Source organism: Pterocles gutturalis, unplaced genomic scaffold (genome assembly GCF_000699245.1).
Source record: "Pterocles gutturalis isolate BGI_N339 unplaced genomic scaffold, ASM69924v1 scaffold23079, whole genome shotgun sequence".
NCBI lineage: Eukaryota > Metazoa > Chordata > Aves > Pterocliformes > Pteroclidae > Pterocles > Pterocles gutturalis.
In genome coordinates, this window is record NW_010131304.1 from 42,262 (window position 1) to 70,212 (window position 27,951).

Here is a 27,951-nt window from a genome sequence, read left to right on the forward strand (position 1 = left end):
CTTTGTCTATTTTTTTTTTTTTTTGCCTTTCTCCTTGACTTTCTATTAGTTTCTCTCTTTCTCTCATCTGTCCAGCTTGTGTTTTTATTTTATCCTTTATTTCTTTCTTCCTATTTGTGTGTTTCTTTTCTTTAGAAATCTCCTCGGCACATCCCTCCTAAGAAGTCACTTAACATGTGGCAAAAAAAAAAAAAAAGTGTTTCTGTTTGAATACATACTCTATGCATTGCTATAAATCTAGATGTATATTTTTCACATCTCTATATATCTAAAGGAAGACTTTTCTGGAGTAATTGCTCAGAAGTGGGCATGTGTGACAAAAATACTTCTTTTTTTTTTTTTTTTTGCTTAGAGTTTTCTGATCTGCAGTTCATTTAATGTTTCCATTTATGCTGTGATTATAGCGTGATTGTAGGTTTTACTTACTTACAGATTCACTCTTGAGCTTTGTTTTAAAGAATCATCATCAGATGGTGCTTTACCAACTGTGATCTGAAAAACACTGAAGCTAAAGATGAAGGAAAACAGTCCCTTAAATCACCTTTTTTCCTGACTGCAGATAGTATTTTATATCACAAAACATCAGCAGATGATGTGATGTGACCGTAGCTGTAATTGCTTTATGCGTCAGTAGAATTATACAGAATTTTTAACAAATATAAAACGATGATGTTTTGTAGATGCGTATAAATAGAATATGAGATCAGCAGCCACTTATAAAAAGGCTGTTATTTTATTCAGGCCACTCTCCCATGATTTGTAGTAGCAGAGAGAGATGGAAAGACAACAATTCATTTTATTGTGCATTCTTGCCTTTGCTGGACAGCCTAAACAATCTATTTTTCAGCATTGTGCAAGCATTTGCTTGGTGGTAAATGTGTGATGGAAGTGAGGTTCTGGTCCAGACCTCTGTCTCGGGAACATCTGTACGGCGCCACACAATTGAACTTTATTCTTCCTACGTGTTTCTTCCAGAATTGATTATTTGTCAGTTTGAAATCGATTTAGTGTCGCATAATATCAAGTAACTAAGGTAACAGGGCCTTGTATTATTTAAACAAAAAAGATGGAAGATTAAAATATTGAAGTTGAAGAAAATTATAGAGTAATTTAAATGTCCCAGTGCCATCGAGTCTTTTATTCTGAAGGACAGGTGATCCCCACTGATGTCTGTTCCGATCTGTTATGGAGCTTGTGTAAAAGCAGCTGTGACAGGGAGTTATGGCAGTGCTGGGTCTGTGTCATTTCCAGGGATACTGGTAATGTGTCATAATGGTAATAACACTTCTTATTACATCTTCATTAAATTCAGTCATAATATTCCTATTATAATAAATCAGTTAGCATCAAATTTTGCGTATTTCTTTACAGCTTGGTAGGTGCCAATGCTCTGTGCTTTTGATTTCTCTTTTGCAGCATGCTGTGAGAACAGCTGTCATCGAGAGTTTCCAGTAGCTCCTCTGTTAGGGTTTTTTGGTTTGTGTTTTGTTGGGTTTGCGTGGGATTTTCTTCCACAATTTCATATCTGGGTATACTTTGTCAGTTTGAGAGTTTTCAGTAGCTATTGCCTAGAGTTTATTTCAGCCCTTTCTTCTGTCTTCTCCAGCATCAAACTTTGGCAAACTCCTGTTTTGCCTCTTCCTGTAACCTGCTCTTAAGCTCATTGTGAAAGAGCACTTAGCAGGCTTTGCTGTCCACAACGGGCAACTGTTGACATGAAGCAGTCACTAAAGTTTTTACTGGACTGTTGCTCTTAGTGTGTTTGTTCCATTCTGTTTCCACTCTAGGCTCATTCACGTGTTTCTTCAGCAAGAACTCACCCCTCTGGTGTTACCTTTCCACGTAACCCGCATTCCTTCGGCATCTCTGACGCTTGTTTGTCAGCCATAAGTGCAACGTGGTGGCAGTTGAATGCTGAATATTTCTGTGAAAACAATTTTGATTCAGTTTTTCTTGTTGTTTCGCGTCCTCATCTTTGTCATTCTTTTCCTGACTAAATTTAACTTTTCCTTTCTTCCTGAGTGTTGTGAGGTCTCCTTCACTTTCTCTCACACAATGACACTTTCCTTTGCTGTCTGTGAAGTTCAGCTCATGTTCTGAGAACTAAAGTTAGCTTAAGAGTTGTTAAAAAATAAACAGTTGAGTTGTAGTATATGAAGTTAAAAATGTATAAAACTTCCAGTAACGCCTGTTGATGGCACACAAACAGGGTGACATTCAGCTCAGCCTTCTACTTATGAAGCTCCTACGGACCCTAAGAGGAGCGATGGCCATCCTCTGTGCACTGCTGCACAGCTACGCAGGGTTTCTGCTCTGCAGAGTGTACTTGCTGGGTCATCACATTCTTCATTAAAATAGGTTGGAACGTACATCTGAAAAATTAGAATTGTAGAACTAAATCAAACCTACAGGAAACAGGATTCTCAGGCATTGATGTTCTTTTCATTTAGTTTGGTAAACGATGCCTGTCTGCCAGGAGACTCTGTTTATGTTGGAAGTAAGTTCTGCATTAGCTTGTGTGAGAAGACTACTGAGTTTGCAGGAAACGTACATAGGAAACATTGGATTTATTGAATTCCTTTATTCTTTCAGATCCTCCGGCCACCAGTGTAAACAAACCTCGAGTGCCGGAGAGTGTTCATACCAATGCCTATGAGGTCAGGACAGAGCCAGAGCAGCAGAACCTCTATTCACCAGAACAGACATCTCTCCATGAAAGTGAGGGTCTGTCGTGTGCATTTTAACTATTAGAATATATTTATGTATTAACTGTACAAAAATGTCATACAATTATGAATGCAACCAGTAACAAAGCTATACAGTATTTTATTTCTGTGAAGTTGCTCGATGCTTTATTCTCATGCTGGCTTCATATCTACAGGGTCTGTGGGCAACTCCAGAAGTTCAACACAAATGAATTCTTACTCTGACAGTGGTTACCAGGAGGTGAGCAGTTTCCATAACAGCCAAAACTTGAGCAAATCAGAAAGCAGACAGCAGCATTCCCTTATTGGAACCACTAATAACCATCTGGCGAGGAGCTCGCGAGCTGAAGGGCAGACGTCAGTCCAGGTATGCTCGGAACAGTACACTTTGTCTGGCCACGGTCTGTAACATGGTTTTAAAGACAATGATTGTAGAGCTGGACCCAGCTTTGTCTAGGCTGGAATTAATGCTATTAAATTACACTTTGATGTAATGCCTTCTCAGGTGAAAAAGCAGAAATAGCGTGCAGCAGACGTAGACTGGTTTGCTGAAATCAGCATGCATGTGATCTGCTTCATTCACTGCAGCTGAAATTAAGTAAAACTTCTGGGGACTCCTGACTGCAGAGTATACTGCTAATATCATGTCAAGAAAATATCACTCACTTAAAATTCAATTGTGATATTGGGGAAAAACTTCTAGCCTGTATGTAAACATAGTGCCTAGAGGAGGATGGTATTTGTGTTCCTGTACCTTCTACTGTTTATGGCTTTTTCCCTGCTTTTCCATTGATCAGAATTATAGTAAGACAGCAATTGGCAAAACTTTATTATCTTGTACTAGAGCTCTTTGCAATACTGTTCCTGAATTTCCAGGGTGGTAGGGTAGTGAAGAAAGGAAGCATAGATGCATACTAACATAGAAAGCCAAATACGAATGAGGAATGGATGGTTTCTTAATGTTACATTGCCAATTTAGGTATTGAGAAATACTGGTTAGGAAAAAAGTTATTTCCCAGGAAAACTTGAAGGAATGGCATTTAGGGTAAAAGCTCCTCTTCGGCTGGTTTTATATATTGTTAAATCATGTGCATTTCTTGCTGACCTCTCTGTCTTACTGGAGAAAAGTATCCACTCCATGGCATAAATATAAAAATAATAAATGTTTTTGTTTTTAAACAGCCTTCAGTAAATATTGCTACCAACAGAGTCATGAGACGTGTCAGTTCAGTCCCGTCCAGAGCCCAGTCTCCCTCTTACGTGGTCAGCACGGGTGTTTCCCCTTCGAGGGGGTCGCTGCGCACATCTCTGGGTAGCGGGTATGGTTCTCCATCAGTTACTGAGCAAAGATCCATTACTTCTCATGCGTATTCATCCACTACGCTGCCAGTACAGCGGGCAGCCTCCCCGTATGCTGCGCAGAGACCTGCGTCCCCAACAGCCGTGCGGCGGATCGGGTCAGTTACATCCAGACCCACGGCAAATCCCAACGGCGGGACTGCCCAGTACCAAACCTCGGTCAGAGTTGGCTCTCCTCTTGCCCTTACCGACGTACAAACCAGAGTAGCTTCTCCATCCCAAACTCAGCTGGGATCTTCTTCCCCAAAGCGTTCCAGCATGACTGCAGTTCCACAGCATCTGGGAACGACACTGCAGAGAACAATTCATGATATCGAACAATATGGACAGCAGTATGAGATCTATGAGAGAATGGTCCCCCCGCGCCCAGACAGCCTTACAGGTTAGTAAAAAGGTAAAGACACAGCTTAAGACTTGGTACAAACCCACAGCTGCAGAAAACCAGTAATGCAAGAGTCGTTTTATGGATGAAATGCTGTAGCACTAGCAGATAGTTGTGGTGGATGTATCAAATCAGTTGTAAATACCGATGTCAGACACTATGTACCAATCATACCATAAGTTCACCATGAATACAGTCCTTCTCTTTAATTACTGGATTGCTATCCATGCACTAAATTAAATGGTATGAGGCATGTCAGTATTTTCAAAGATAAAGTACATTTAAATGTACATGCAGGTTATACACAGAGTAAAAGATACTAAGCTGGAGCTAGTTTTATGTCTAGCTCTTTCTTAAAATAAGTGACTTTTCATCAAAGAAATGCTGCTTTGGCAGTGAATCTTTCATATGGGCCATTTAATAATGGAAAGAAGTTTAATGAATAAATCTTTACAGCTGTAGATGTAACTAACACCTTTTCTGGGCTAAAAGAAGAAAGAACCAAGCATGACAGCTTTATTATTTCTAATTTATATGGGCCAGGTACATATCTCCCCCTTCTTGGTTTTAGGCCTGAGGAGCTCATATGCTAGTCAACACAGTCAACTAGGACAAGAGTTACGGTCAGCTGTGTCTCCTGACTTGCACATCACCCCCATCTATGAAGGCAGAACATACTACAGTCCAGTGTACCGCAGTCCAAATCACGGAACAATTGAGCTGCACCAGGGATCCCAGTCGGCGTTGTACCGGACAGGCTCAGGTGGGTAGGGGGCTTCCAAAGCTCCTCCATGGACCATGTCCCAAAGTTGTGTTTTGATTTACTTCCTGGAGTTTTTCTGGACCCTGTGGCAGAGAGGAGAACATATATGAGAGATGTAATGCCAATTTAAAAGGAAAAACTAGATGTTATAAATTAATGGAGAGAGAAACTAAGAAGGACTCAAAATAACCAGTAGGAACTGAAAAGCTTTCGTGATGTTTGCAAGAAAGACTTGGGGCTATGTATCAGTGTCAGCTTGGGGTCAGAATATTTTCTCTTTGATACCACACACTAGGGTACATCCAAGCAAAGTGTATTTCATTACACAAAAAATTTATTGGTTCCTCTTGCATTCTGTGCATCACTCTTTTACGAATTGAGTTTGTTCCCATTTTTTTTATTCATCAGTTAAATGATAGTTTGCACACGCAAATTACCTACCGCATCTTTCACAGTAAAAATACTGGTTGTACCCAACTTCTCAGCAAAGGATAATGTTAAAATACTGTATCTGAAGATCATATATTGGAACTGAAATGTTTTTATAGTATTTCATAGAACTGCTACTTGCACATTGTGAAGTGCGTAGGCATTGGGTTAGTATTGAACTGGTTTTCTGTAAAGAGATGTAATCCGCGCTGCAGTGCAGCTGCTTCTTTAAGGTGGATCAATAATCTGTATGGTGGAGTGATTTCCAAAAACTCTCCAAATATTAGAGTGATTTAACTAAGCAACTCTCGAGAAGTGCCCAATTCATATGTCATGTTTTCAGACATCTGAAAATTGTTTTTCAATGTTCTGCATTGTAACTGAAATACCTAGAGTATGGAATGTTGGTGGAGGCAGCAGTTCTTGCAATTCTGGCTTCTGCAGCCTAGAGTCAACAGATTAAGTGTGTCAGGACGTGCCAATGAGGAAATGCAACTAGAAACTGAAGGTCTCTGTTTACTTGTCTACCTAACATCACTTAACTTGGAAGAACAAAAGCTACCATGACAGCTCTGTGAAGTCAGGAAGATACATGTCCCTGGTTTTGAAACAATCAGCATAATCTTAGAAATCATCATCATTAATCTTTGAAATCATCATCATGAGCTTTTTGTCAAGGACAATGTGTGTGTAGTGGGGAAAAGGAAAATATAATGTAAGCTATATAAATTTGTGTTTACTTATTTTTCCTTTTTATTACTGTTGGCAAATTGACATTATTGTTGGTGTTTGAATTTTATTATAAACCTTGGTAACATTTTGCATCCTGGTTTCTGCTTAATGCTCAAGATGCATTTCTTACTTTCTTACTTCAAACACTAGTTGAGACATGCCAAGACATGAGCCTGGTTCCACCAAACCTTTCTGTAGTTCTGTGATTAACCTCTCTATCTTGCCTGGGACATTGAGTAATTGCTCCCTTAAATCTGGCAATAGCTTTCAACACTGAGCATGGTACGTGTTTTTAAGTTTGTGGGGTTTTTTTTTTTTCCTTACAATTTTAACCACATATTGCTGCTTCTCTTCAGTAGACATTTGTTACCTGGTTTGTTTTAATACTGATTTTATACTAGGAGTCGGAAATCTGCAAAGATCGTCCAGTCAGCGTAGCACACTCACATACCAAAGAAATAACTATGCTCTGAACACAACGGCTACCTATGCGGAACCCTACCGGTCGATGCAGTATCGCCTGTCAGAGGCCAGCTACAACAGGCTGCAGCATGCAGCGCCCGCCGACGATGGGACCACGAGATCTCCTTCCATAGACAGCATTCAGAAAGACCCCAGGCAAGTCCCTTTGTGCTTCCAAGAATCATACATCTTTGCCATAATAAGATTTTTAATGCATTCCCTGAACATATGTGGCACTTTGGGCATATTCCAGTTTTACATTGTTTAACCAATCGTGACTCATTCCAATATTAAGGTCTATACCTTTATGGCCAAAGTAATAAATGCGGTCTACTTTGTTTCAGTAAGAAAGAACAACTCTTATGGTTTAGTTATTATTACATTTCTCTTCCATGTTTATTTTCATGTTGAAGTTATTACAGGAAATACTTCTAAACCTAATGCAAATTGACTGGACTATTCCAAATATTTTTTAGTAACTCTGCAGAGCAACCTGTAACGTTGTAGTAAGTTCTCTCTTTACGGGAATGGGAATCAGGGTTTGAAAATTAGAAAGCACATATCTTATTTCTTTGAATGAATTTTTTGTGAGCAGCCTGCTTAAATTTCAGAACAACAAAGTTTAAAAATGATATGTAAATGTGCCCTTTTGAAAGGGAATACACATTCATACTTTTGAAGTAGTGACTAGTTTTATGTTGTGTCTGTACACAGTGTGGGCACCTGGCAAGTGTAATATTGTCATTATAATGTGTTAAGACACTGTCCAGGACACCCTTGTGTTTTAAAACGGGAATGTCAAAACCCCATCCAGGCATCGCTCAGAGGGATTGTGGTGCTGTTTGCCTTCGGCAGGGGTATGTGATTGCTAGAAATTCCCGTCCATCCCCAGGCTGTGGCTCTTTGAGGCAGCTTGCAGACACTCCTTGGTCATGAGAGCTCGTTACCTGTTCTGCTGATTGAGGAACAACAGAAAGCAAAGCGCCTCACGCCGGACGATGTGGACTCCAGTGATGCCTCCGGAGTCTCACATGGAAACATTAGTGCACCAAACAAACTTTGGAAAAGATCTGTCATAGCTGTGGTCAGGCTAGAGTCTCACCCTGAGATGTTTGGGCTTCCTGCGTCACAGAAGGCTCGCAGCGTGATTTTCTTGATTTCTAGTTTGTCCTTATCCTTCAGTCTCGGAAATAAAGCACTGTTTTTAGTAGATTTTGTTGTTTTGTTTGCTAGTGGAAATTCATCTATTTCTTTGTTTAAATAGCTGTTAGGAGAGCGGATTGATCTCATTAGCTGAATGCTGCACTCACCTAGTGCTGTCCATAAGCCAGTCTGAGCTCTGAGAATCGCCTGTTCCGGCACGGCTCACGAGAAAAGCTCGTTAGAGCAGGGTTGCTTCACAGTTGTAGCTAGGAACTCTAAAGAAATTCTGACTCGGTTTTCATTACTGATGCACCTCCTTGTCCTGCAGTGTCCCAGCGGAACAGCTTGCCCTGACATCCAAGTCCGTCTCCGTTTCTGAGCGCGTGTCACGCTGCTGCAGGGCGGGTGTGGGACAGTGGCCTCAGACGGGGCTGCTGGAGAAACTCACTCGAGAGGAAGAGTGGGGGAGCATTCGGAAAGCTCCTGGGTGTATTAGAAAGGCAGTGCTCCCTAAGCTCTTCCCATCACTAGCATGAAGAAATAAACCTCTGAGCTCCGAGCAGTTCCGAGCAGGCATGTAGCTGACCCTTCCCTTTCTGGGACTGTGGGACCCCCAGGGACACCCGGCTGGCCAGGTTGGCATCCGCCTTTCAACAGCTCCCCAAGTGCCATTCTTGCAACTTTTTTTTTCTTTACTTTGATTTTTGAGAAAGGGAGAACTTCAATACTACCTTTTTTTTTGTTTTTCAGTCTTCCTTTACAGAAGGAAGAAGGCCCAGCAGATGTTAGTGGGTGTATGTTTAATGGGTTGGTCAGTGCAAAATCACTTTGTTTAATGAAGGAGATATGTTTTTAACGATTTGAAGTTTACAATCCCTGAATAACTCAAATTATGCAAACTTCCTGCATCTGACCATGATGATGACATTGCAGGCCGTACAGCTTTTGTTGAAGTATGATTGGCTTCAGCTAGGAGGAATGGTGAGCACTGAGAGAAAAGCGTGTGGAAGAGGTGCAGGCAGGCAGCACTGCCAGGTGGGTATCTGCTGCATTATGTATTGCAGTTGTGGGAGATTTACATAGGTTGCAGTGTTTGAGTTGGTATAATTTTAGTATGTTTGTATTTCTGTGATCAACAACCAAGCTACGGCTGAAGAACAGGGGATAGAAAGTGTCCTTGTCCAGCTGGTGTGACTCGGCTGTTCTCGTTGACCTGCTCTTCCTCCCAGCCCCGATGCTCCAGAGCACAGACAGAGCTGTTGAAAAACCCTGCAGTTATAAATGTGTGTTTATTTACCAATGCTTTCTCTTGATGTGTTCGTCTAATGCAGGGAGTTTGCTTGGCGAGATCCCGAGCTGCCGGAGGTCATCCACATGCTTCAGCACCAGTTCCCCTCGGTCCAGGCGAACGCAGCTGCCTACCTTCAGCACCTCTGCTTCGGTGACAACAAAGTGAAAACTGAGGTACTGCACTGAGCGCCTTTCTGTTCCCGGGAAACTACTGAAGAAAAACTAGACCTCTTGACTCTTTTTTTTTTTTTTTTTTTCCCCATCATAACACAGCATGCTGGACCCCTCTGTGTTTCCCTTTGTACCAGATTTGTGATAACACCGCAGTGCCTAGGTGTGTGTCATCACACCGATGCACACAGGGATTTTTCCTGTCAAAAGGGGCTGCATGGAAATGATATGGAAATATTTTTACATTCAAGTTGTGTAATCTAGCAGAGCTGTCAAGGGTGTTTACCAGAGCCTGCTTTTGTGTGACCTGGTGATGACTGGAGACTAAGGAAAACAAGAGCTCTGGAGGGCACTCCACTGGTTTGGATCAGGATATCATCTTAGGGAACGAGTGAACTGCCAAGCAAAGGAAAGAAATCCAACCCTAGAAATATACAGAGGATGGAATTTATGTCATTATGATGTGGAGGAAGGATACATCTGCGTGACAATTGGGGTTATTGTTGAAATTTCTGGAAAATCTGCATTTGAAGAGCTGCTCTTTTTGCAGGGCACAAATTCATTATACAGGCTAGGACAGAAAAGGGGCCTCTCCAAGTGCTTTTAATGCTGAGCTAGAGAATCCTGGGGACTGTTAGGCTTTACATCTGTTTGGCGCAGAACCACATCCTGTTGAAGCAAAGTATTCAGGAATGACGGTGTATCTTTCTTTTCACCGCGGGATCTCCTTGGGGCAGCAGCAGTTCAGCTGCTGTAGGTGTGGGTTTTTAAAGAGATCCTGTGCCAACTTCATTAGGCGTGTTCTGTGGATAGTCTGGCACAAAGGTTATTGTGCTGTGCTAAAATAATACCAGGCTATAATATATCAATCTTATATTGCAAAATAGCTCATATTTTTTAAAACTCCTCATAGAAAATATTTTGGTAGCCTTTTGGTGGTAATACTTAATTTAAAATTAATGTTGATCTTGTCAGTAATCCTACTTAGTTATCTCATTAAAATGTTTTTGATTTAGTAAATATTACACAATTCTAAAATACTTTAATCTTCTATCATTTCTGTAAGTTGTTTTGAACAAAGAAAAGTACTACATGAAAAAGAGATCTCAAAACACAATGTTAAATTTTTTTTTAAACATTCTTAAACAAAGAATAAATGCAACTAACCTGCTTAAAGCAAACAATATAAAAATTTCTTCTTATACAGAAATCCTGCAGAATAGACTATCCTTTTAAAAAGAACTCCAGATCTGGATATGTCTGACTGGGTAGATGCTGATCTGAACTGATCTTTGTGTGCGTGTGTAGCTAAGTGTAAAAGTTGTCATTTAAACCTTTGCAACTTCTTGTTTGTAATATTCTCTAAAAAGATTCTAAGGTCTAAGAAATTACTTCCAAAACCACATTATTGCAAAACAAAACTTTAGCAGCAACGATTCTTCTCTGAACACAGCGAATGACTGAAAGTGTCCATCAGCCTTTTCCGCAAGGACGTGAGTGGTTCCCAGGAGTTTCAGCACAGTGTAACAATCAGAACATTTACCAGCAGTATTTGTCCTTGAAGTAGAATGGGATGTACTGGGTTTGTAAGAATAAAAGCCTTTTAAATCTGTGGAATGAAATGGGTGAAACCAATGAGTACTGATGTTCCCCACGTCCCATTCTCTAGGTATGTAGGCTGGGAGGAATCAAGCACCTCGTTGATCTCCTGGATCACAGAGTGCTGGAAGTTCAGAAGAATGCTTGTGGCGCACTGAGAAACCTCGTGTATGGAAAGTCTACTGATGAAAACAAAATAGCGATGAAGAATGTTGGTGGGATACCTGCCCTGTTACGGTTGTTGAGAAAATCTGCTGATGCTGAAATAAAAGAGCTTGTAACAGGTAATTTTTGAATAGAGACAATATAGAACTATACACAGATTGTTCTTCTGGAGTGGGCAGCACTGGGATAACTGGTAAGTGACTGGAATTGAGTATGCCGAGTGGGTTTTTGTTGGTGCATTGGTATTTTTTGTGATTAAAGAATCACTTATTTTGGTTACTGACAGTGTAAGTATTAGCCCAGAAGTATAGATACACTGCCACAAGTGAATCTTGAGGTAGCTGCACTAAAGCTCTGCTTCGGGTAAATTTTCCCGAGTGTGATTCTCTTAGACATGCAGCTAGATCCTGGCTAGGTGTTCTTTATTGACTCCTAACATCTGGTTTGTTACAGGCTTTTCTTTATCATCTGCTGACAACAGTTTTAGACAAGGTCTTGGCCAGATTCATAAGGACCCAAACTCTATAAATGTGTGTTAAAGTACAGACAGAAAATCGCAAGTGTGCAAATTGTAGAAGCGTCTCTGTGCCCAGCTCCGTCATGGAGTCACGGCGGGCAGCTGTGTGCACTCCTGGTGTCCTGGGTGCGAGGAGGCAGCTTTAGCTGGTAACCCAGGAACCTACTTGGCACTTGGTGGAGACAGCAAGGTCAGAAATGGTGAATGACTTGCAGTTCTAACACAGGAAGGAACTCCACTTCCATCAAAACAAGGCGCTGCGTACATCTGCTGTGCCTTTTCTTCGTATGGCGGTGATTTGTCTGGGGAGGTTTTTTGGGGCTGGAGAATATGAGAGGACAGGCAAAAGCAAGACTTCTCACTTTCTTTAAACAGCTCTTTCAGGTTTTAGTAGCTCCCTCATTTGATTTTGTTAAATTATGAAGCTTAACTACTCACCTACTAAGCAAAGCTGCACAGCAGTGCTCATGTCAGAAGTCAGCGAGGTGTCGTACCGGGAGCCTTTCCAACCTGTTCCCGTGTTCAGGAAAGCTGTTGAGCAGAGAAGGGCTCTGTGCAGAATGTATCCAGAGCGTGGCTGTTTTCCTTCAGCATTTTCTATATAAGCAAGCTTTAAGATAACCTGCAGCTTTTGTGTTCTCTCTAGCAGGATAGTTTTTTATGTAAATGGAATATTTAAAAGTAGAATTACGCATCAGCTGCCTTGTCTGCTCTACAAAATTCATGTTTTATGCATCTAAATTACTTGTGCTTTTAAGATATTAGGGATGCTTCCACGGACAAAGCCAAAGTCAAATTCTTAATTATAGAAGGTGTTTAGTCACTATTTTAAAAAAAGAAAAACTTACACTGTTATCTTTCTAAAAAGATACAGCACATCAACATTTTTCAAATAAATATGGCATTTAATTTTAATTTTAATTAAAGATTACTGCTTCAGAAAAAGTGACTCTCTAACACATGTATTTTGATTTTTTTTTTTAACTAGCTACAACAAAATGAAAAGTTTTGACCTGGTTGTACTCTCATTAAGTCAGTGGCATTGACTTCTTTCAGAGTTAGACCAATGCTCTGAGTGCTGGAGAAGAATCCACAGCAGACTTCCAGAGCTCAGGGATTTTTAAAGGCTTTCTGGAAATAGCAATATAAAGAAGAGACGCGGAAAAGATCTAATGACTATTTGTTTAATAATTAAAAAAACTCCACCAATGCCAGAACTAAAACTAGTGAAGATGAAGTAATACCTTTTTTTTTAAAAAAAGTCTTTAAAAGTTGGACTTTGGAATGCATTGGAAGAGGATGACTATTCACTGAGCTTGCTCCAGCTGCATGCAGTTTCCATTGCTGCTGCCCCGTGGCAGCCTTGCTATCAAAGAGAATATTTAATATTTAAATATTATTAAATGTAAAATATTTAATTTCAGTCTGTAAAATTAATCTTTTGATGGCAGGTTTGCTGCCCACTTATTGACCAATAATGTCAGAATAATATTCAGGTTACATTGTGGACTACTTGTATTTCTTTTGGTTTTGTGTAGGTAAATTATCTTTCTCCTGTCTAGAGTGATGTCTGTTAAGTTGTTAATGCTGTTTTACATTTGTTTGCCAAATCTTTTCTGACTTGACTACAATGGAAATCTCTTTTTAAGGGGTTCTCTGGAACTTGTCTTCCTGCGATGCAGTAAAGATGACAATCATCAGAGATGCTCTGTCAACACTGACAAACACTGTGATAGTGCCACATTCTGGATGGAACAGTTCTTCCTTCGATGACGATCATAAAATCAAATTTCAGACTTCCCTAGTTCTGCGCAACACTACAGGATGCCTGAGGTAATTCGCTGTTCTAGAAGACTCCCTTTTACAGAGTGATCATGTTAGCCAACAGGTCCTTTTTGTACTGTAATGTTTCAGATAAAAGAGCTGTTGCATTCTATAAATCCCATACAGTTCTGTCATTCAGGCAGCTCTTGCATTTGGGGTTTTTTCCATATTGGAAAAATATGAAGAGTGCAAAGTCAGTCACTGAGATGTTAGCTGTAATGGCTAGTGGTTCAATTTTGGTGGGTTTTTGTATAAAGTACAATAACTGCACTTTCCCCCTGTTAATTACTGCAACTTTTGTATTGTGTGTAGGGCTTATGAGTGTTATTTAGGAAAAAAATAGAGCGTTTGGTGAATCTTTATTGTTGTATACATTGAAGTAATGATGTTTGTATATGCATACATATCAGTAAAGAAGTGTTCAGCTATTCCCTTTGTGAATTTCTCAAACAGCAGTGCAAAGAAAAAGATGTATTCAGAATAAAAAAAGGCAAAACTGAAATATCTGGAAAGAGCATTCAAGGGCCAGGGGTAGTACCTGAGCTATTTCCGTTCACTTTGTAGGTTTGTTTATCAGATTGCAAATTGTGTTCCATTAAACAGCAGAGTATGGCTACTGCATGTAAACAGCACTGGGATTGCTTTTTATTTGCTGGGAGCCCTTCTGAACTTCACAATATTTTCATAAGCTGTTTTTCTGTTGTTGTTCGTTGGGTTGTTTTTCAAGATGGCCAGTTTTACGCTGCTGTTGAATGCAGGGCTGTGCTAGCGTGGTGGTGCAAGCATGATGTCTAGAGACAAAGCCCCTCTCTGGACAGGCACAGTGGTGGTTTAGCAGCAGCACCGATGCCTGTGTGCGTCCCGTCACAGGGCAAGCTTCAGGCTTTGCAGCATGGGCACCCTGCAGGCAAATATTTTTATTCTAAAGCACAGCGCAGCCTTTTCCTTTTCCTATGTCCGAATTTATACTTCTATACTTGTATGCTTCTGTCCATGTAGTACTGTCACAAATACTAACGCGGCTGCACCAAAGAGCAGATCGCTGAAGGATGCAGTCTAAAGCAGAGGCATCAGGGGGCATTTCTGACCCAAGCAGGCTCAGCAGTTCTACAGCATGTACAAACCACAGACCTGGACCCATGCACAGGGAGGGCTTGGCACGGAAAAGTCCGTGGGAAAGGGGTTCTACTTCTGCCTGGTCTTGTCAACGAGTCGGTGCTGTCTTCAAATTGCAGTTTTAATCAAATTTATCTTTTATAAGAACTGGGGGTGGGTTGCACAAAATGCTATGTTTGTTTTTAACTTCTCAATTATCAGTCAGCGGTATAAAATCTTCTGCAAACTTTCCAATAACGTGATTGTGTCTGTCTGCTGCGCGTACGCTGTGTTCCTGTATCGCTTCGACCCTTCAGGAACCTGAGCTCCGCCGGTGAAGAGGCTCGGAAGCAGATGAGGTCTTGCGAGGGGCTGGTGGATTCACTGCTGTACGTGATCCACACGTGTGTGAACACCTCAGAGTACGACAGCAAGGTGCGTGCGCCTCTCGCCTAAGTAACTTTTAGTGCTAAACTGTATGTCTGATCGGATCTTCTGGGGTTGGATAGTGGCTCAGCTGGTCTCTCCCATTCCCGGGTCACTGATGCACAATCACGTCCTGTGTGTAATACAGTGTGACTTGCTCCGTGCTTTTCATTTTCATCAACGTTGAAGTATTCCTTCTTTAATAAAACAACAATACCTTGTGCTTTTCCTTCTCAGAACGCTAAAAAAGCAGCCACTATATCAGCGGTTACTGTTATGAATGTTTTCCTGTTTGAGGGTATCAGAGAGATGCAGTTTTCCCAAAGAAACAGATGAAGCAATGCCCAAGGCCCAGAACTAAAATTTGGTGCCTGTGCTCCAAGTGCCTTTTAACCTTTACCTGATTTGTTTGGTTTGTTTTATTCCTACGAAAGAAAGTAACTAATTACGTGACATCTTTCTGGTCTGGTTTCAGACAGTGGAAAACTGCGTGTGTACGTTGAGAAACCTTTCTTACCGTTTGGAACTGGAAGTACCTCAGGCGCGCCTGCTAGGAATCAATGAACTGGACGACTTGTTAGGAAAAGAATCCCCCAGCAAAGATTCAGAGCCAAGTTGCTGGGGGAAAAAAAAGAAGAAGAAAAAAAAAACTTCGCAGGAGGATCAGGTTTGCCAATTTTCCTTGTATTACAAATATGTCAATGGTAATTTAGCTAATGACGGGGCAGGGTGGTGCATAGCTTGAATAAAAACTATCATCTGTTGAATTCAAATGTGGAGGTCCCAGGTAGTCACAAACGCGTGTTCATTTCTCAGTGGGATGGAGTTGGCCCTATACCAGGATTTTCCAAGTCTCCTAAAGGGGTGGAGATGCTCTGGCACCCGTCGGTGGTAAAGCCGTACCTCACCCTTCTCGCAGAAAGCTCCAACCCAGCTACTCTAGAGGGCTCTGCAGGATCTCTCCAGAATCTTTCTGCAGGCAACTGGAAGGTATGTGAATTCCTGCTCTTCCTCCTATAATTCTATTTTAGTTGTTTTTCTTTTAATAAGAGAAGGAACATGTAATTTTCTGTTATGCATCTGAGCGTTTCTCGTTAGCGTGTGTGGTTAGTGCTTATGTGCTGCAGCAATGTTATTTCCACAGTGACAAGCAATGACAGCGATGACAGACAGGAAGAGCAGTATGGGACCTGGCCTTTAAACAGTACCACTTATTTTAAATAAACAGAAAAGGCTTTCTTCCAGTGCACATTAGGTGAAAATAATCTTCTAACATCTTCTAACCGCGAGTTCTGGCAGGAAGGAACTGTCAAAATAAGACAAGCATAAATAAATTGTTGGTATTTGCTTTATTATTTGTTTTGCTTATTTCCATGCATTATTGCTTGTGGCCATTGCATACAATCTGTTACAAAAGCATCACATGGGAGCACTTTGGGAATGTTATGTATTTGTCACGGAGAGGTTAAAAAAATGTTAATTGCTTCCTTTGCTGTAGAAAAACAGCTAAGACTTTTTCATTTTATGACTATTATACAATTGATCTTTAAAAAAACACCTGTTCCCCTTTCAATAATTTGTCATCTATTAAGATATTTTGTCTGTTAGACAACTTTTTGTAAATGTTGCTTTGTAAGAGGAATGAGCAAAAAACAACAGAGAGCCAGCGCTTTATAGTAACAGAAAATATGCACATTTAACATGTCATCTTTTCTTTGGAAAATGTCCACTAACATCCCTAAGAATCACAACCTGGTAAGAGATTATTCCAGTTAGAACGTTGTCGTGCATTGGTGAGTAAGTGGAGTTTCATTGCAGTTCGCAGCATACATTCGAGCTGCTGTAAGAAAAGAAAAAGGACTGCCAATCCTTGTGGAGCTGCTGAGAATGGACAACGACAGAGTAGTTTCCTCCGTGGCAACGGCCTTACGGAACATGGCCTTGGACGTGCGGAACAAGGAGCTGATTGGTGAGTACGGGCCGGTACTGCGGGAAGCAGGGTTACCAACACGTCAGACCGGTACGGAAAAAACACCAGGTGAGATGCTACCAACAGAAACAGCATACTTCATGTCAGTTGTGTCACAGAAATGAGTCTTTTTGGCAGCAGTAGCTTTTCAGAGTAATATTGACATTCTAGTTTCCCTGTAGGCATCGTGCCTGGCAGTCTCTTTACAAAGAGTGGAAGTCACTTGAGCTAAACTGGACTGGACAGGAAACTGCCAGTGCAAAACAAGATGGAAAGCACAACTCTGCTTCCCTGGAGCTAAATGGTAACCTTCTCCGAGGGTTTCAAGGTCCCTTACATATCCTGAGAGGGATGGGACAGCTCTGCTGCCAGTACGTCAGTAAATACTGTATTTAATAGTACTGGATAGGGAGAGAGAGAAGAAATCCTCTCCTAGGCAAGTATTTCCACAAAAACCCAGATACAGAGCAGTATACATGTGTCTTTGCTGAATTAAGTAATCAACAAGGGTGCGTGCTGGAAAAACTTGCTGTTTCCCTTTTGTCAGTTTTAATATTTAATACTTTAAGCATTCATCTGTACCTTTCCCATCAAGCATTTTAAAAAAAGACAAACATCATTTTCCTGCCTTGATCAGGAATCTCAGTCTATTAGGGCACGTGTTGAACCCTCAGCTTCAGACTGCTGTGGCCTCAATGGACCCTGCTAATACATGTCATGACCTAAAAAAGTTTCATTTTTGTTACAGAAGCATTTTCTGTCTTGTACGCTAGTGGGATAAGCATATAACAATTACTTATACAGGTAAGAGTATCACAGGAGAACAGAATTTTGTTCTATATTCCTGAAGCTTCTCCATCTCGGATGTTCAGAACATGGTTTCTTGCAGTGCCGGTATCACATCCATAAGAAATTAGTAAAAAGAAAAGTCTGTTCCATAGCAGCAGCCATATACAGGTCATACTCAAGTGATGTTCTCTTTCCTGGATTTTCTTCTCCCTTCCTGGCAGAACTTTTCACTTCTGGAATGCACCTCTGCCTGTTCCTCTCCCTGTCAAAGCCTTAACCACGGAAGAATTTCTGGCTTTCTAGATACACTCTGAAACTAATCTTGGTATAAAGTACTTTGAGTCATGAAGCGAGTCATAAATTACCCCACGCTACTAACCTGTTTTATGCAGCTGTACGGCCATTGGTAGGGGCAGGAATAATGGGTTTACATGGCCTAAACCTTGAAGAAAATAAAGAGACAGGGGACTCCAACCACTAACAGTATAAACTGGTACGTGCAAACGTGCTGAGGAGCTTGCTAAGAGATTGGCAGTGACAGGGTGCTACAGCACACGGCATTGTTGCTGAGAGTTTTCCAGTATGTTTGCAAAGTTGTTCCTTTTGTTTGCAGAATTCCTTTTTGGATAATTTTTTTTTTCCTCAGGCACGTTATGCAAGTAGATAGCTAATGGCTTTGTGTAAAGCTTATCCATTATTCACTGTTACATACAAATACATGTCTTCAATAAAATCAATTAATCATTCAATTAACAGCACAGCCTAAACAGGAAAAAAATTAGCTTAGCTTTTGTTAATTTCCTTTGTTTGCGGTGTGATTATTCCTGTGCATCAGTCAGTAACTGAAATCTGAAAGAGACAAGATCTCTCTCTTATGGGTAACAAATGAGGTGAAAGAAAAAAAATCCCAAGTTACTGTAAGGATTTTCTTAACCCTCCCATAAATGAAGGCTAGGAATGTGCACCATCCTTTCAGTCATAATAGACAGCATAACATTTTTCCTTGAATGATTCTGCTTTCTCCAAATAATTCCTGTTTACAACTGCTCCTGTTTTAAAGCAAAAATGCAACTTCTCACATTTTTAAGCTAAAACTAAAAAAAAAAAAAAATTCAAACATTCATCTCTGTTCTCTCTTGACTCTGTGTAAAATGTGAATTATTGGAAGGTTTCCATGGTTTTGAACCCGTGTTTCCTCTTATTGCTTTCAGATGCAGTTTTGTGATGACTCCTACAATTTCAGATGTTAAGTACCACAATGTATTTCTCACTTGGTTCTGTCGATGGGGTTTTGCAGGTAAATATGCTATGCGAGACCTGGTTAATCGACTTCCCGGAGGCAACGGTCCCAGCATATTGTCTGATGAGACTGTAGCAGCAATCTGCTGTGCTCTGCATGAGGTCACCAGTAAAAACATGGAGAATGCCAAAGCCCTCGCCGACACTGGAGGAATAGAAAAGCTGGTGAACATAACGAAAGGAAGAGGTGACAGGCAAGTAGGCAACAAAGTTCATACCTGAACTGTCTCCCTGTGCCATTTAAAATGCTTAGGAATGGGGGAAGTGTGTTTTGAGTGAAAAAAGGGATCTGGTTGTGCAGTCCTGATGTGAGTAGCAAACCAAGCGTGAACCCCTGGGAAGGACGAGGCAGTGGGTACCACCGTTCTCATGCGTTGTGTTGTCTCTCCAAAGCTTTTGGAGGCTTTTACAGTCGCATGCAGGAATCACAGAAATGGGGGCTGTTCAGGTTAAATGGTATTAAAAAAAAAAAAATCCCCTCTTAAACACCTACAAAATTAATAGACTATTTAGAGCTTTTCAAAGTCAGGATAGATATCTTAGCAGCTTTGTCAGGACATTCCACAATAGCTATTAATTCCTTCTACCATGCCTGCCTAGCAGTTTACCCAGCCAGGGGGATTTTCTCGAATGGGCAAAGCATGTGTTAGTGGAGACCTGGCTCTGCAGACTCCCTCGGGTGTGGCTGTGCCAGCCCCTGTGCTGGGGGTTTGTTGGCAGAGCTGGGCGCTGGGCTGGATCAGGCGTGGTGCTTACGCTGCGGTGCCGAAACCCTGCGGAACTGGACAGCTGAGCATCGAGGAGCAGGAACACGAACCGGCTCCCGAGTCGTGCTGGGTCAGCGCTGTCAGCCTCAGGGACCCCACGGGGCTCTGCTCCGCAGCAGAGTGGCTGATGGCAGGCATGTCAGCAGGACTCTCGTACACGCCAGGCTATGGCAGATCTCCTTCCGTGGACAGCAGAAAGCCGGCTGTAGTCAGCCCCGGGCCCTGTTCCAGTGTTCGATCAGATGTAAAAGAGACCAAAGGTCTCTTCTCAGAGAAGTCGGTCAGTGTGAATTGAACGTGCCACATGTCTAACAAAGTCTTTGTCTCAAAAGGAACTGCAAGCTATGTTTTGAGTATCGACAATTTATAACAGTTTATACGTTCAAGGGACACAGACTCATTCCAGCAGCGGGTGTGAACACAGTAATCCTTTCCGTGACTTCATGGGTCTGTAGAGACAATGTGTAAAGCTGCATCTGCATGAGGCAACGGGGTACACTAAATGGATTTAAAGCCTTGTGAACACATTAGGAGTGTCTACTCATTGATTGACACCATCATCTGCATTTTTTTGCAGTCTTTTCTTTCAAAAACCATTTGTATGGATTGTCACAGTGACAGAGAAAGGCGTGTGTTTAACACAGGTGTCGCGCTGTGTCCAGTCACTGCGCCAGCACTACCAGCTTACTGCCGCTTTAAAGAGATGGCATGGTTTTATTTGTCATGGTAGCTACAGCAGTTTTCCTAGCCCTGGTCTTGAGAGTGCAAAAGCATTTTCCCAACCGATAAGTTTCCAGTAGTGCGACACGGAACTGAGAGCAAAGCCTCACCATGAGGATGTCTGGAGACTTTTAGTGCCAGCTCTCTTCTATTTGTTTATTCTTTTTCTACAGTTAAGAATTTTGTACAATGATTTAAAGTATGTAGTCTCAGATTTCATGAAATGCACTAAATAGAATGTTTCTTTTAACGATTTTTAACTCTTGCAGACAATGACAATAGCTATTTCAAGCTCCCTGTCTGTGTTCCTCACGTGGGTGACCTGAAGAGGAAATTTCTAGGCTGGAGGGGAAATGATTGTCATGGTTAATCAGGTTCTGCACAAGCCTTTTTGCTGAGGCTGCTGACACAGCTGTGCTCACGCCGTGGCAATGCAGGCAGTACCTGCACAGATGACTTGACTTGCTTCACAGCATCACGGCTGAGGCTGTTACGTAGCTCAGGAACATTGTTCTTTGGAAGTGGAATTAAGTGGCTTTCCAATGATGTAATGTTATTTACTTCCTTAGATCGTCCCTGAAAGTTGTCAAGGCAGCCGCCCAGGTACTGAACACATTATGGCAATACCGAGATCTCCGCAGCATTTATAAAAAGGTAAATTACAAAATCAGCCTACGCTGGAACACAGTTCTACAAAAGCTCTTCATTTAATGAAATGGGTTTGGGTTTTTTTTTTTCCTTTTTGACACTCCACAGGACGGATGGAATCAAAGTCATTTTATAACACCAGTGTCAACGCTAGAGCGAGAGAGATTCAAATCGCATCCGTCTTTATCAACAACAAATCAACAGATGTCACCTGTCATACAATCAGGTCAGTCAAGAAATGTAAAGATTTACATGAAGGGATTGAGGAAAGAAGGAAGAGAAGGCTAGGTATGGGAAAGGCTTTTGTTGCATATACTAATAATCTTTCTTTTTCATCAGTTGGCAGCACGTCCTCATCACCGGCTTTATTAGGAATTAGAGAACCCCGCTCTGAATATGATAGAACGCAACCTTCTATGCAGTATTACAATAGCCAAGGCGATGTCATTACACGTAAAGACATATATACTGGTAAGATACCAGTTAGGTGAACTTTTAACTGGAATACGTAGATTCCTTACCTGAGGAGTATATACAATCATCATATGGACAGTTGCATTAGCAGGCTTATTACTGCTGAATGTTGTTGTTTTGGAACAGAGCAGGTTTTTCATCTGTCTCTGCTATTTTCTTTAAAATTGCACACACTGCCAGAATAAGAGAAGATCTCTGTATGTATTGTGAGATGGGAGATGAGGGGTGTTTGGAATTTTTATTTTTATTTAAAATCCTATTACAGAAAATAGTTTTATTATGCACATTGTATACATTATTATAATAGTATAAACAATATTGTGAGGTTGTATATTATAATAATATTTTATTATATTATTGAATTATACCAAGATTTAATCTTTTCTCTGATCTCCCTTTTCCTTCTTACTATTTGACACAAGTTGCAAAGCAATAGAGATGACAGTGAATAAAGAGAAGGAAATAATTAGTCTGTAAAACAAAACCCAGCAACACAAAAAAGCCTCTTGGTTTCTGTTTAACTACTGCTGAGGGACAAAATTTGCCGTATTGTGGTGTTGTGTTATATCCTTAGTAGATAGTAAAATCTGCAGACTTAATTCTTTGGGTGCTACATAATTTCTTCTAGGTAAAACAGAAGCAAATAGACTTACAGACGAAAGAATAAAGTCTGAAGTTTATGCCATAAACTGTTTTCTCCCAGGTTCACCAATTTACATCAGTTCCTATTCCTCACCAGCAAGAGAACAAAATAGACGACTACAGGTGACTCCAAAATTTTATTTTGAAATGGCACCGATAACAAGACTCAGCGTACAGTGTTTAATGCAATCTAAGGGATTTTGAGTGCACTTCATAATACTAGGGTGCTTTTTTTTAGAGAGCATATCTTTAGCATAGTTAACCTGTTATTGGGCATTAGCGTGCCTAGAAGTACTTAGTCACATATATTAGTGTGTTCTGCTTATGGTGGGATCTGAGGTGACTTTTCTGACTTGACCTTTTTTTTTTTTTTTTTTTTTTTTTTTTTTGGTAGGTAAGTGTGGTTCAGGTTCTGTACTTTCTACTTAGGCTCTAAAGGTACTGCTTCTGGAGAGTTACTGGCTTCCCAGAGGATGCGGGAGGAGACATGCAGGCAGGCTTGGGGGTTTTTCCTCCATTTAGTTTCACGTAAAAATTAGGAACATTTCATGGAGGTTTGAGACCTCTGTTACTATAGTCATTGGCAGAGCTGCACTTAACGTTTTAGGGAAAGGTTCTGTATAATCTGTGTAAATTTGAGAAACAATAATTTTTTCTACTAATTACATTTTGAAAGCTTATTTTTCTATCATTTTGTCAACAGCATCAGCAGCTGTACTACAGTCAAGAAGACACCAACAGAAAAAACTATGATGCCTACAGGTTATACTTGCAGTCCCCGCATAGCTATGAAGACCCGTATTTTGATGATCGACTTCACTTTCCTGCTGCTTCAGATTACACAACACAATATGGACTGAAATCAACCACAAATTACGTAGACTTTTATTCCACCAGACGATCTTCTTATAGAGCAGAACAGTACCCAGGTTCACCTGACTCCTGGGTGTAGCATCAGAGAGAAGAACAGCGGTGTCGTTCTCATTGTGCTTGAGAAGAAATGGAATGGCCTCATGTGTCTTGGTTATGAAATGTGAAAGTGAAATAAAAGAAGGAACAAGGAAGAATTTTATTTTTTTTTTGAGTGAGGAATTGTCAGGATGAAAAACTGGAAGGGATGTTTTTTTTGCTCTGTTTAGATGTTAGTTATAATTACTTGTAGCTCCTGTAGTCTGGTGAGGGTGTGGGCGATGTGATGAAAGGTTTGAGAATTGAGTAACATGAATTTGGAAAGTGTGTAGGTCAGAGCAAATTACAGCTGATTTTTTTTTTATGTGAATAAAAGTCTTGTTCTGATAGTTTGTACAGAAAAAAATAAAATGGATGCCCTTGGCTTATTGCTATTACTAAATGTCAAGATTGTATGCTATTATGTCTTGTAAATTTATTTTGTTGGTGTAAATATGGAAATGCCACATTGGTTTAAAGTGCCATCCATTTGTAATGCGGTGTGTCATTTTAAAAGGAATTTAAAAAATCATGCACAAAAAAAAATTCCAAGAAAATGTTATAAATTTTAGAAGGGAAAAAAAAAAATAAAAAATGAATAGTGTAATTTTGAAGCACAAAGTCCAGTCCGGTATATCTGCACCTCTCCCATTCCCTGCCTATTTCATATGAACCTTCACTGCCATTTTCTAAGCACATCGAACAACAATAAATATGGAAGTCTCATCCATGGAAAACTGTTCCCTGTTCATTTTTTTCTTTTCTGTGTGCAATATTCAGAAACAAACACCATGAATACAAAGTCTAATTGCATGTTTTTAAGCAGGTTAAATATATCAAAACATTTCCCAGCTTTCTTCAGTGCATATATTCTGAATTTGTCAGGCTGTCAGAACAAAGTCTGAAGTTATGCACTTTCCTCCATTATTCCTCAGACTAGTATTTTTACTTTTGATATGGGCAATCCAAGATATTTCAGAACTCTATCCTGTTTTCTTCCCATCACTCCTCTACTCCTCCCCTTGCTCTCCCCAGGAAAATTAAGATGGTCCTGCTTTCATCGAAATTACGGTGTCAGCTACAACTGAGCAAATTACATTCTGCTTGGATTTATTTACAATAAAAATATTTTATTATTTTAACTAAATCACACACTTTCCTCACGCCGTAGAGTCTGTTAAGTTTATACTGTCTATAATCATAATTATTGTTATTGCACTTTTCTTTGGTTTTCAGTGTTTCCAAATATCCTGCTTGCATCAGTGAAGTGAGGACAGGTAAGCACAACTGCTCCAAGTTTAGGTTATACGGCAAATTCAGTTTTTCCTTAATTGGTTGGGCTACTTCAGCCCCCTGACTGTGAAAGGGGAAGAGAAATGAAGGGGCAAGCAGCACAGTAAAAGTAGTGAGTGAGGTCTGAACTGGGGTCCGCACCCATGCAACTGCCCACTGGCTGCAGCACAACGCGGCTGTTGCTGAGGGCCAGTATTGTGCAGATGGTGCCTTTTCTTTCCTAGAATACTTATTTTTTTTTATTTTAAGATAGAAAATAGTTTTTTAATTTACCTTTATTTCTTGCAACAATAATTTCACCACTGATCTTTCATCATTGTTCTAACTACTTTCAGAGTCATGTGCATGTTTTGGTGCACAGACTAATGCAGATCCGTGTTCATTATCCAGTGTGCCTATAACCTGCTAAAGGTGGTCAGCTATCTGAACCAAATACACTTACTTGGCATTTCATTGTCCCAGGAAGATTTAAATTAGCTTCAGATAACAAAACAATAGACTGCAAGGGTCATAGTCTGTTATTATTTACTCCTCTGAATCTGCTAATAACTCTCCAAAAAAGAGCAAGGTAGTCACTTCAACATTACAGCTGTGTGATGCAACGATTTTTGCTTCTCATCTGAGGCGGCTTTATCAAGATCAAAAGCAGCAAGATTCAGCATAGTACTCCCGGTTTGGATCTTTCATGCTGTAGAATATACATATATATAGCTCATAATGTTTTCTTTTGTTTTTACTAGTCTCATTTATTTATGTATTTTTACACATTATGTCTCAGTGCTATACTGATTAAAATTGTCTGTACAGTATATTTGTTGGTTAATTTCCCTTTATGTGTCATGTCAGACTAAATGTGTGTAAGTTGGGAAAAACAGGACACTATTTCATTTCATTGGTGCGTTTCATGGTGCAACCTGGGTTTTGGGCTGGTTTGAAAATGTCAGGAGCTGAATGGTTTTAAAATTCATTGTATTCACATTTTTTTATTCAGAGTGATATTCCACTGAGCAATATAAAAATTGCTAAGTTTTTGAAAAAGTGGATGTCCTTAGGAGGAGGTGATGCTAGTTTGGACGTTCAATAGTAGTAGTGCCCTGGGAAATTCCCTACTTTGTTTCCACCTTTCTAATAATTGTAAACATGGTGAAAGAAAAAGAATTAAACTTCCAAAGCCGGGAGGTAAATATGGTTCTGATTAGGACGGATTGAGGTGTACAGCAAGACTCAATAGCAGACTCGTACGTGTCCTTTTATGCGAATAACTCCCACAGAGGAGAAAGGAAAGTAGCGCTGATCTCAGTGAAACAGTTACGCTCACTAAATGCCAGAGAACAACAGGAAACAAGTGCTTAAAGTAACATCTGTCCATGATTCTCTGTCTTGTCAAAAAGTCCAAATACAATATGCTTAAAAAGGAGATGAACCCTAACTGAATTATTATTATTATTATTATTATTTAAATAGCCTTAAAAGAATCCTGACCCCTATAAAAGATACCTTTTGTTTTTCTTTGGTGGTCTTCACTCTTGCCTGAATAAGAAGAGTCCACGATGAACAAGTTAGGCAATGTAAGTCAGGCATGAATGTCCAGAACTCTCAACAGTCTGACCTGAAATTTTGGTGAACTGATATAGTTAGATACAAGAAGTCTGTATGAAAGGACAGATGAGAAATTTTTTTCAGGACAGCATTCATGAGATGATTCTTTGACTTACATTAGTTTTCTTGAAGAGTGTGCTTGAACTGTAGTCAGCTTGTGCCTCTCCTCAGACAGAGTACCTAACGTTTTAACCACCACGCGCTTCACTTGTTCAGCCAGGGATGTGGGTTAGCCGGCTGCCAGCTGCTGCCCGAGCTGGGCGTTGCTGCTTCACACCGAGCGAGTCCCCTGTGACTGAAGGTGACACCACTTGCCTCACTCCATCAGTCCTTGAACGGGACAGTTATTAAGACTGACTAATGCTCTTGTGCACAATGTTGCCTTCCTAACAACCATCAGCATCTATTGAGATGTCAGTCTTGTAGCTTTGAAAAGATTCACTAGTCTTCATCAAAAAGACAACAGCCCCTTTTCAACAAAAACAGAACTTGAGAATAGCCAGCCCACAGATAATGACACTCCTGTCTTCCAAGCAAACCTGGGCTCTCTGCAGGCTTCAGTCAACCTGAGTATGGGCAGAAATACAACAGCATTTGGCTTCCAAAAACCTCAAGTGTACAAGCCTAAAAACGCCTTAAGGGAAGAAATTGCTATGCAACCTATAAAATGGAAAGAGCAACAAAATTCTTTAGGTACTTAAAATACACAGTTGTGACACTGTGTCACAGCCTGTAACAGTTAATTCAGCACATTAGGAGTTAAAACTTGGCTAGGCTAACTGTACTGAAATTACACACAACAATCCTGGGAATAGGTATTCAGAAACTTTTACATTGTAATGTGATTTTTCTCTTGCAGTCTGTGAAACAACTAGCATCCAGATCAGAACCAGGACTTGAACTTCTCAAGTTTCCCAAAAGAAACAGGTAAGCTTTACAGATGTGAAGCTAGATTTCCTACAGATTTTGATCATCCACAAGGGAAACAAGATAAATCAGGTAATATTTAAGCTGACCCATGGTAAGCTAGGTGACGGTACCACACCTTTTGAGATCCACGTAAATTGCTGACAAGAATAGGATTATTTTTCTGTGCCTTTTGTTTAGAAACAAGTCTCCAGCTGACATGTGAAACTCATGCAACAGCCCTAACATCATACGTTGTTCTGTATGAAATTAACAGTTCTTCAGAAAGAAATCATGGCCTTTATTTATTTTCTAACATCTGATGTTTTTTCACTGAATTTACATCTGATGGCTCATGTTTATACAAAGTCAACGAAATGTCACTGCTGGAGTGATCAGAACTAATTATGATTATTCAATTTTAGCACATTTGTATAATTTTATGACATTCTGTAAAGATTATCAATTATAACATTTTCCTTGTGTTAAACTTTCATTTTTATTCCTCTGTGTAAATACAGCAATTGCATTTTAGCTCTGTACTACTACAGTGTTATCCTGACCCTGCTATGAACGATAACCAGCCAAACAGAGCAGGGGCAATGCACAGTTCTCTCCCTCCATTTTCAGCCTGTTGATATGCTCCCAAGGAGTATCCCGTAATCACTGCTGTTTCAGAAAGCTGCTATTCTAATGGCAGTTACTGGAGACTGTGAGTCAGTTTCTAGCCGCCATGAAGCAGGTGAACCCCTGGTTGAGAGCTGGGTGCAGTGGGAAGCTCTGCCTGGTGCGGGATCGCCACGCCATCCCTGAGCACCCCGTGCCCTCTAGCGGT

At 40.5% G+C, this 27,951-nt stretch overlaps 1 protein-coding gene across 2 annotated transcripts in view; it reads left to right on the forward strand.

Moving 5' to 3' along the window:
- PKP4 (plakophilin 4) overlaps window positions 1-23,434 on the forward strand; it is a 43,943-nt gene extending 20,509 nt beyond the window's left edge. Inside the window, exons 4-21 of one of the 2 annotated variants that reach the window (XM_010080578.1) lie at window positions 2,593-2,724; window positions 2,882-3,072; window positions 3,888-4,446; window positions 5,018-5,209; window positions 6,772-6,992; window positions 9,311-9,439; window positions 11,106-11,319; window positions 13,367-13,550; window positions 14,954-15,071; window positions 15,538-15,729; window positions 15,879-16,052; window positions 16,881-17,031; window positions 19,118-19,313; window positions 21,176-21,260; window positions 21,363-21,480; window positions 21,594-21,725; window positions 22,432-22,493; window positions 23,074-23,434. In XM_010080578.1, coding sequence (XP_010078880.1) covers window positions 2,593-2,724; window positions 2,882-3,072; window positions 3,888-4,446; window positions 5,018-5,209; window positions 6,772-6,992; window positions 9,311-9,439; window positions 11,106-11,319; window positions 13,367-13,550; window positions 14,954-15,071; window positions 15,538-15,729; window positions 15,879-16,052; window positions 16,881-17,031; window positions 19,118-19,313; window positions 21,176-21,260; window positions 21,363-21,480; window positions 21,594-21,725; window positions 22,432-22,493; window positions 23,074-23,322 — 3,299 coding nt within the window. In that variant the 3' untranslated portion in view covers window positions 23,323-23,434. Of the gene's footprint in view, window positions 1-2,592; window positions 2,725-2,881; window positions 3,073-3,887; window positions 4,447-5,017; window positions 5,210-6,771; window positions 6,993-9,310; window positions 9,440-11,105; window positions 11,320-13,366; window positions 13,551-14,953; window positions 15,072-15,537; window positions 15,730-15,878; window positions 16,053-16,880; window positions 17,032-19,117; window positions 19,314-21,175; window positions 21,261-21,362; window positions 21,493-21,593; window positions 21,726-22,431; window positions 22,494-23,073 lie in introns of both variants that reach the window. The other variant, XM_010080579.1, reaches the window with a different exon arrangement.
- The last annotated feature ends 4,517 nt before the right edge of the window (window positions 23,435-27,951 follow it).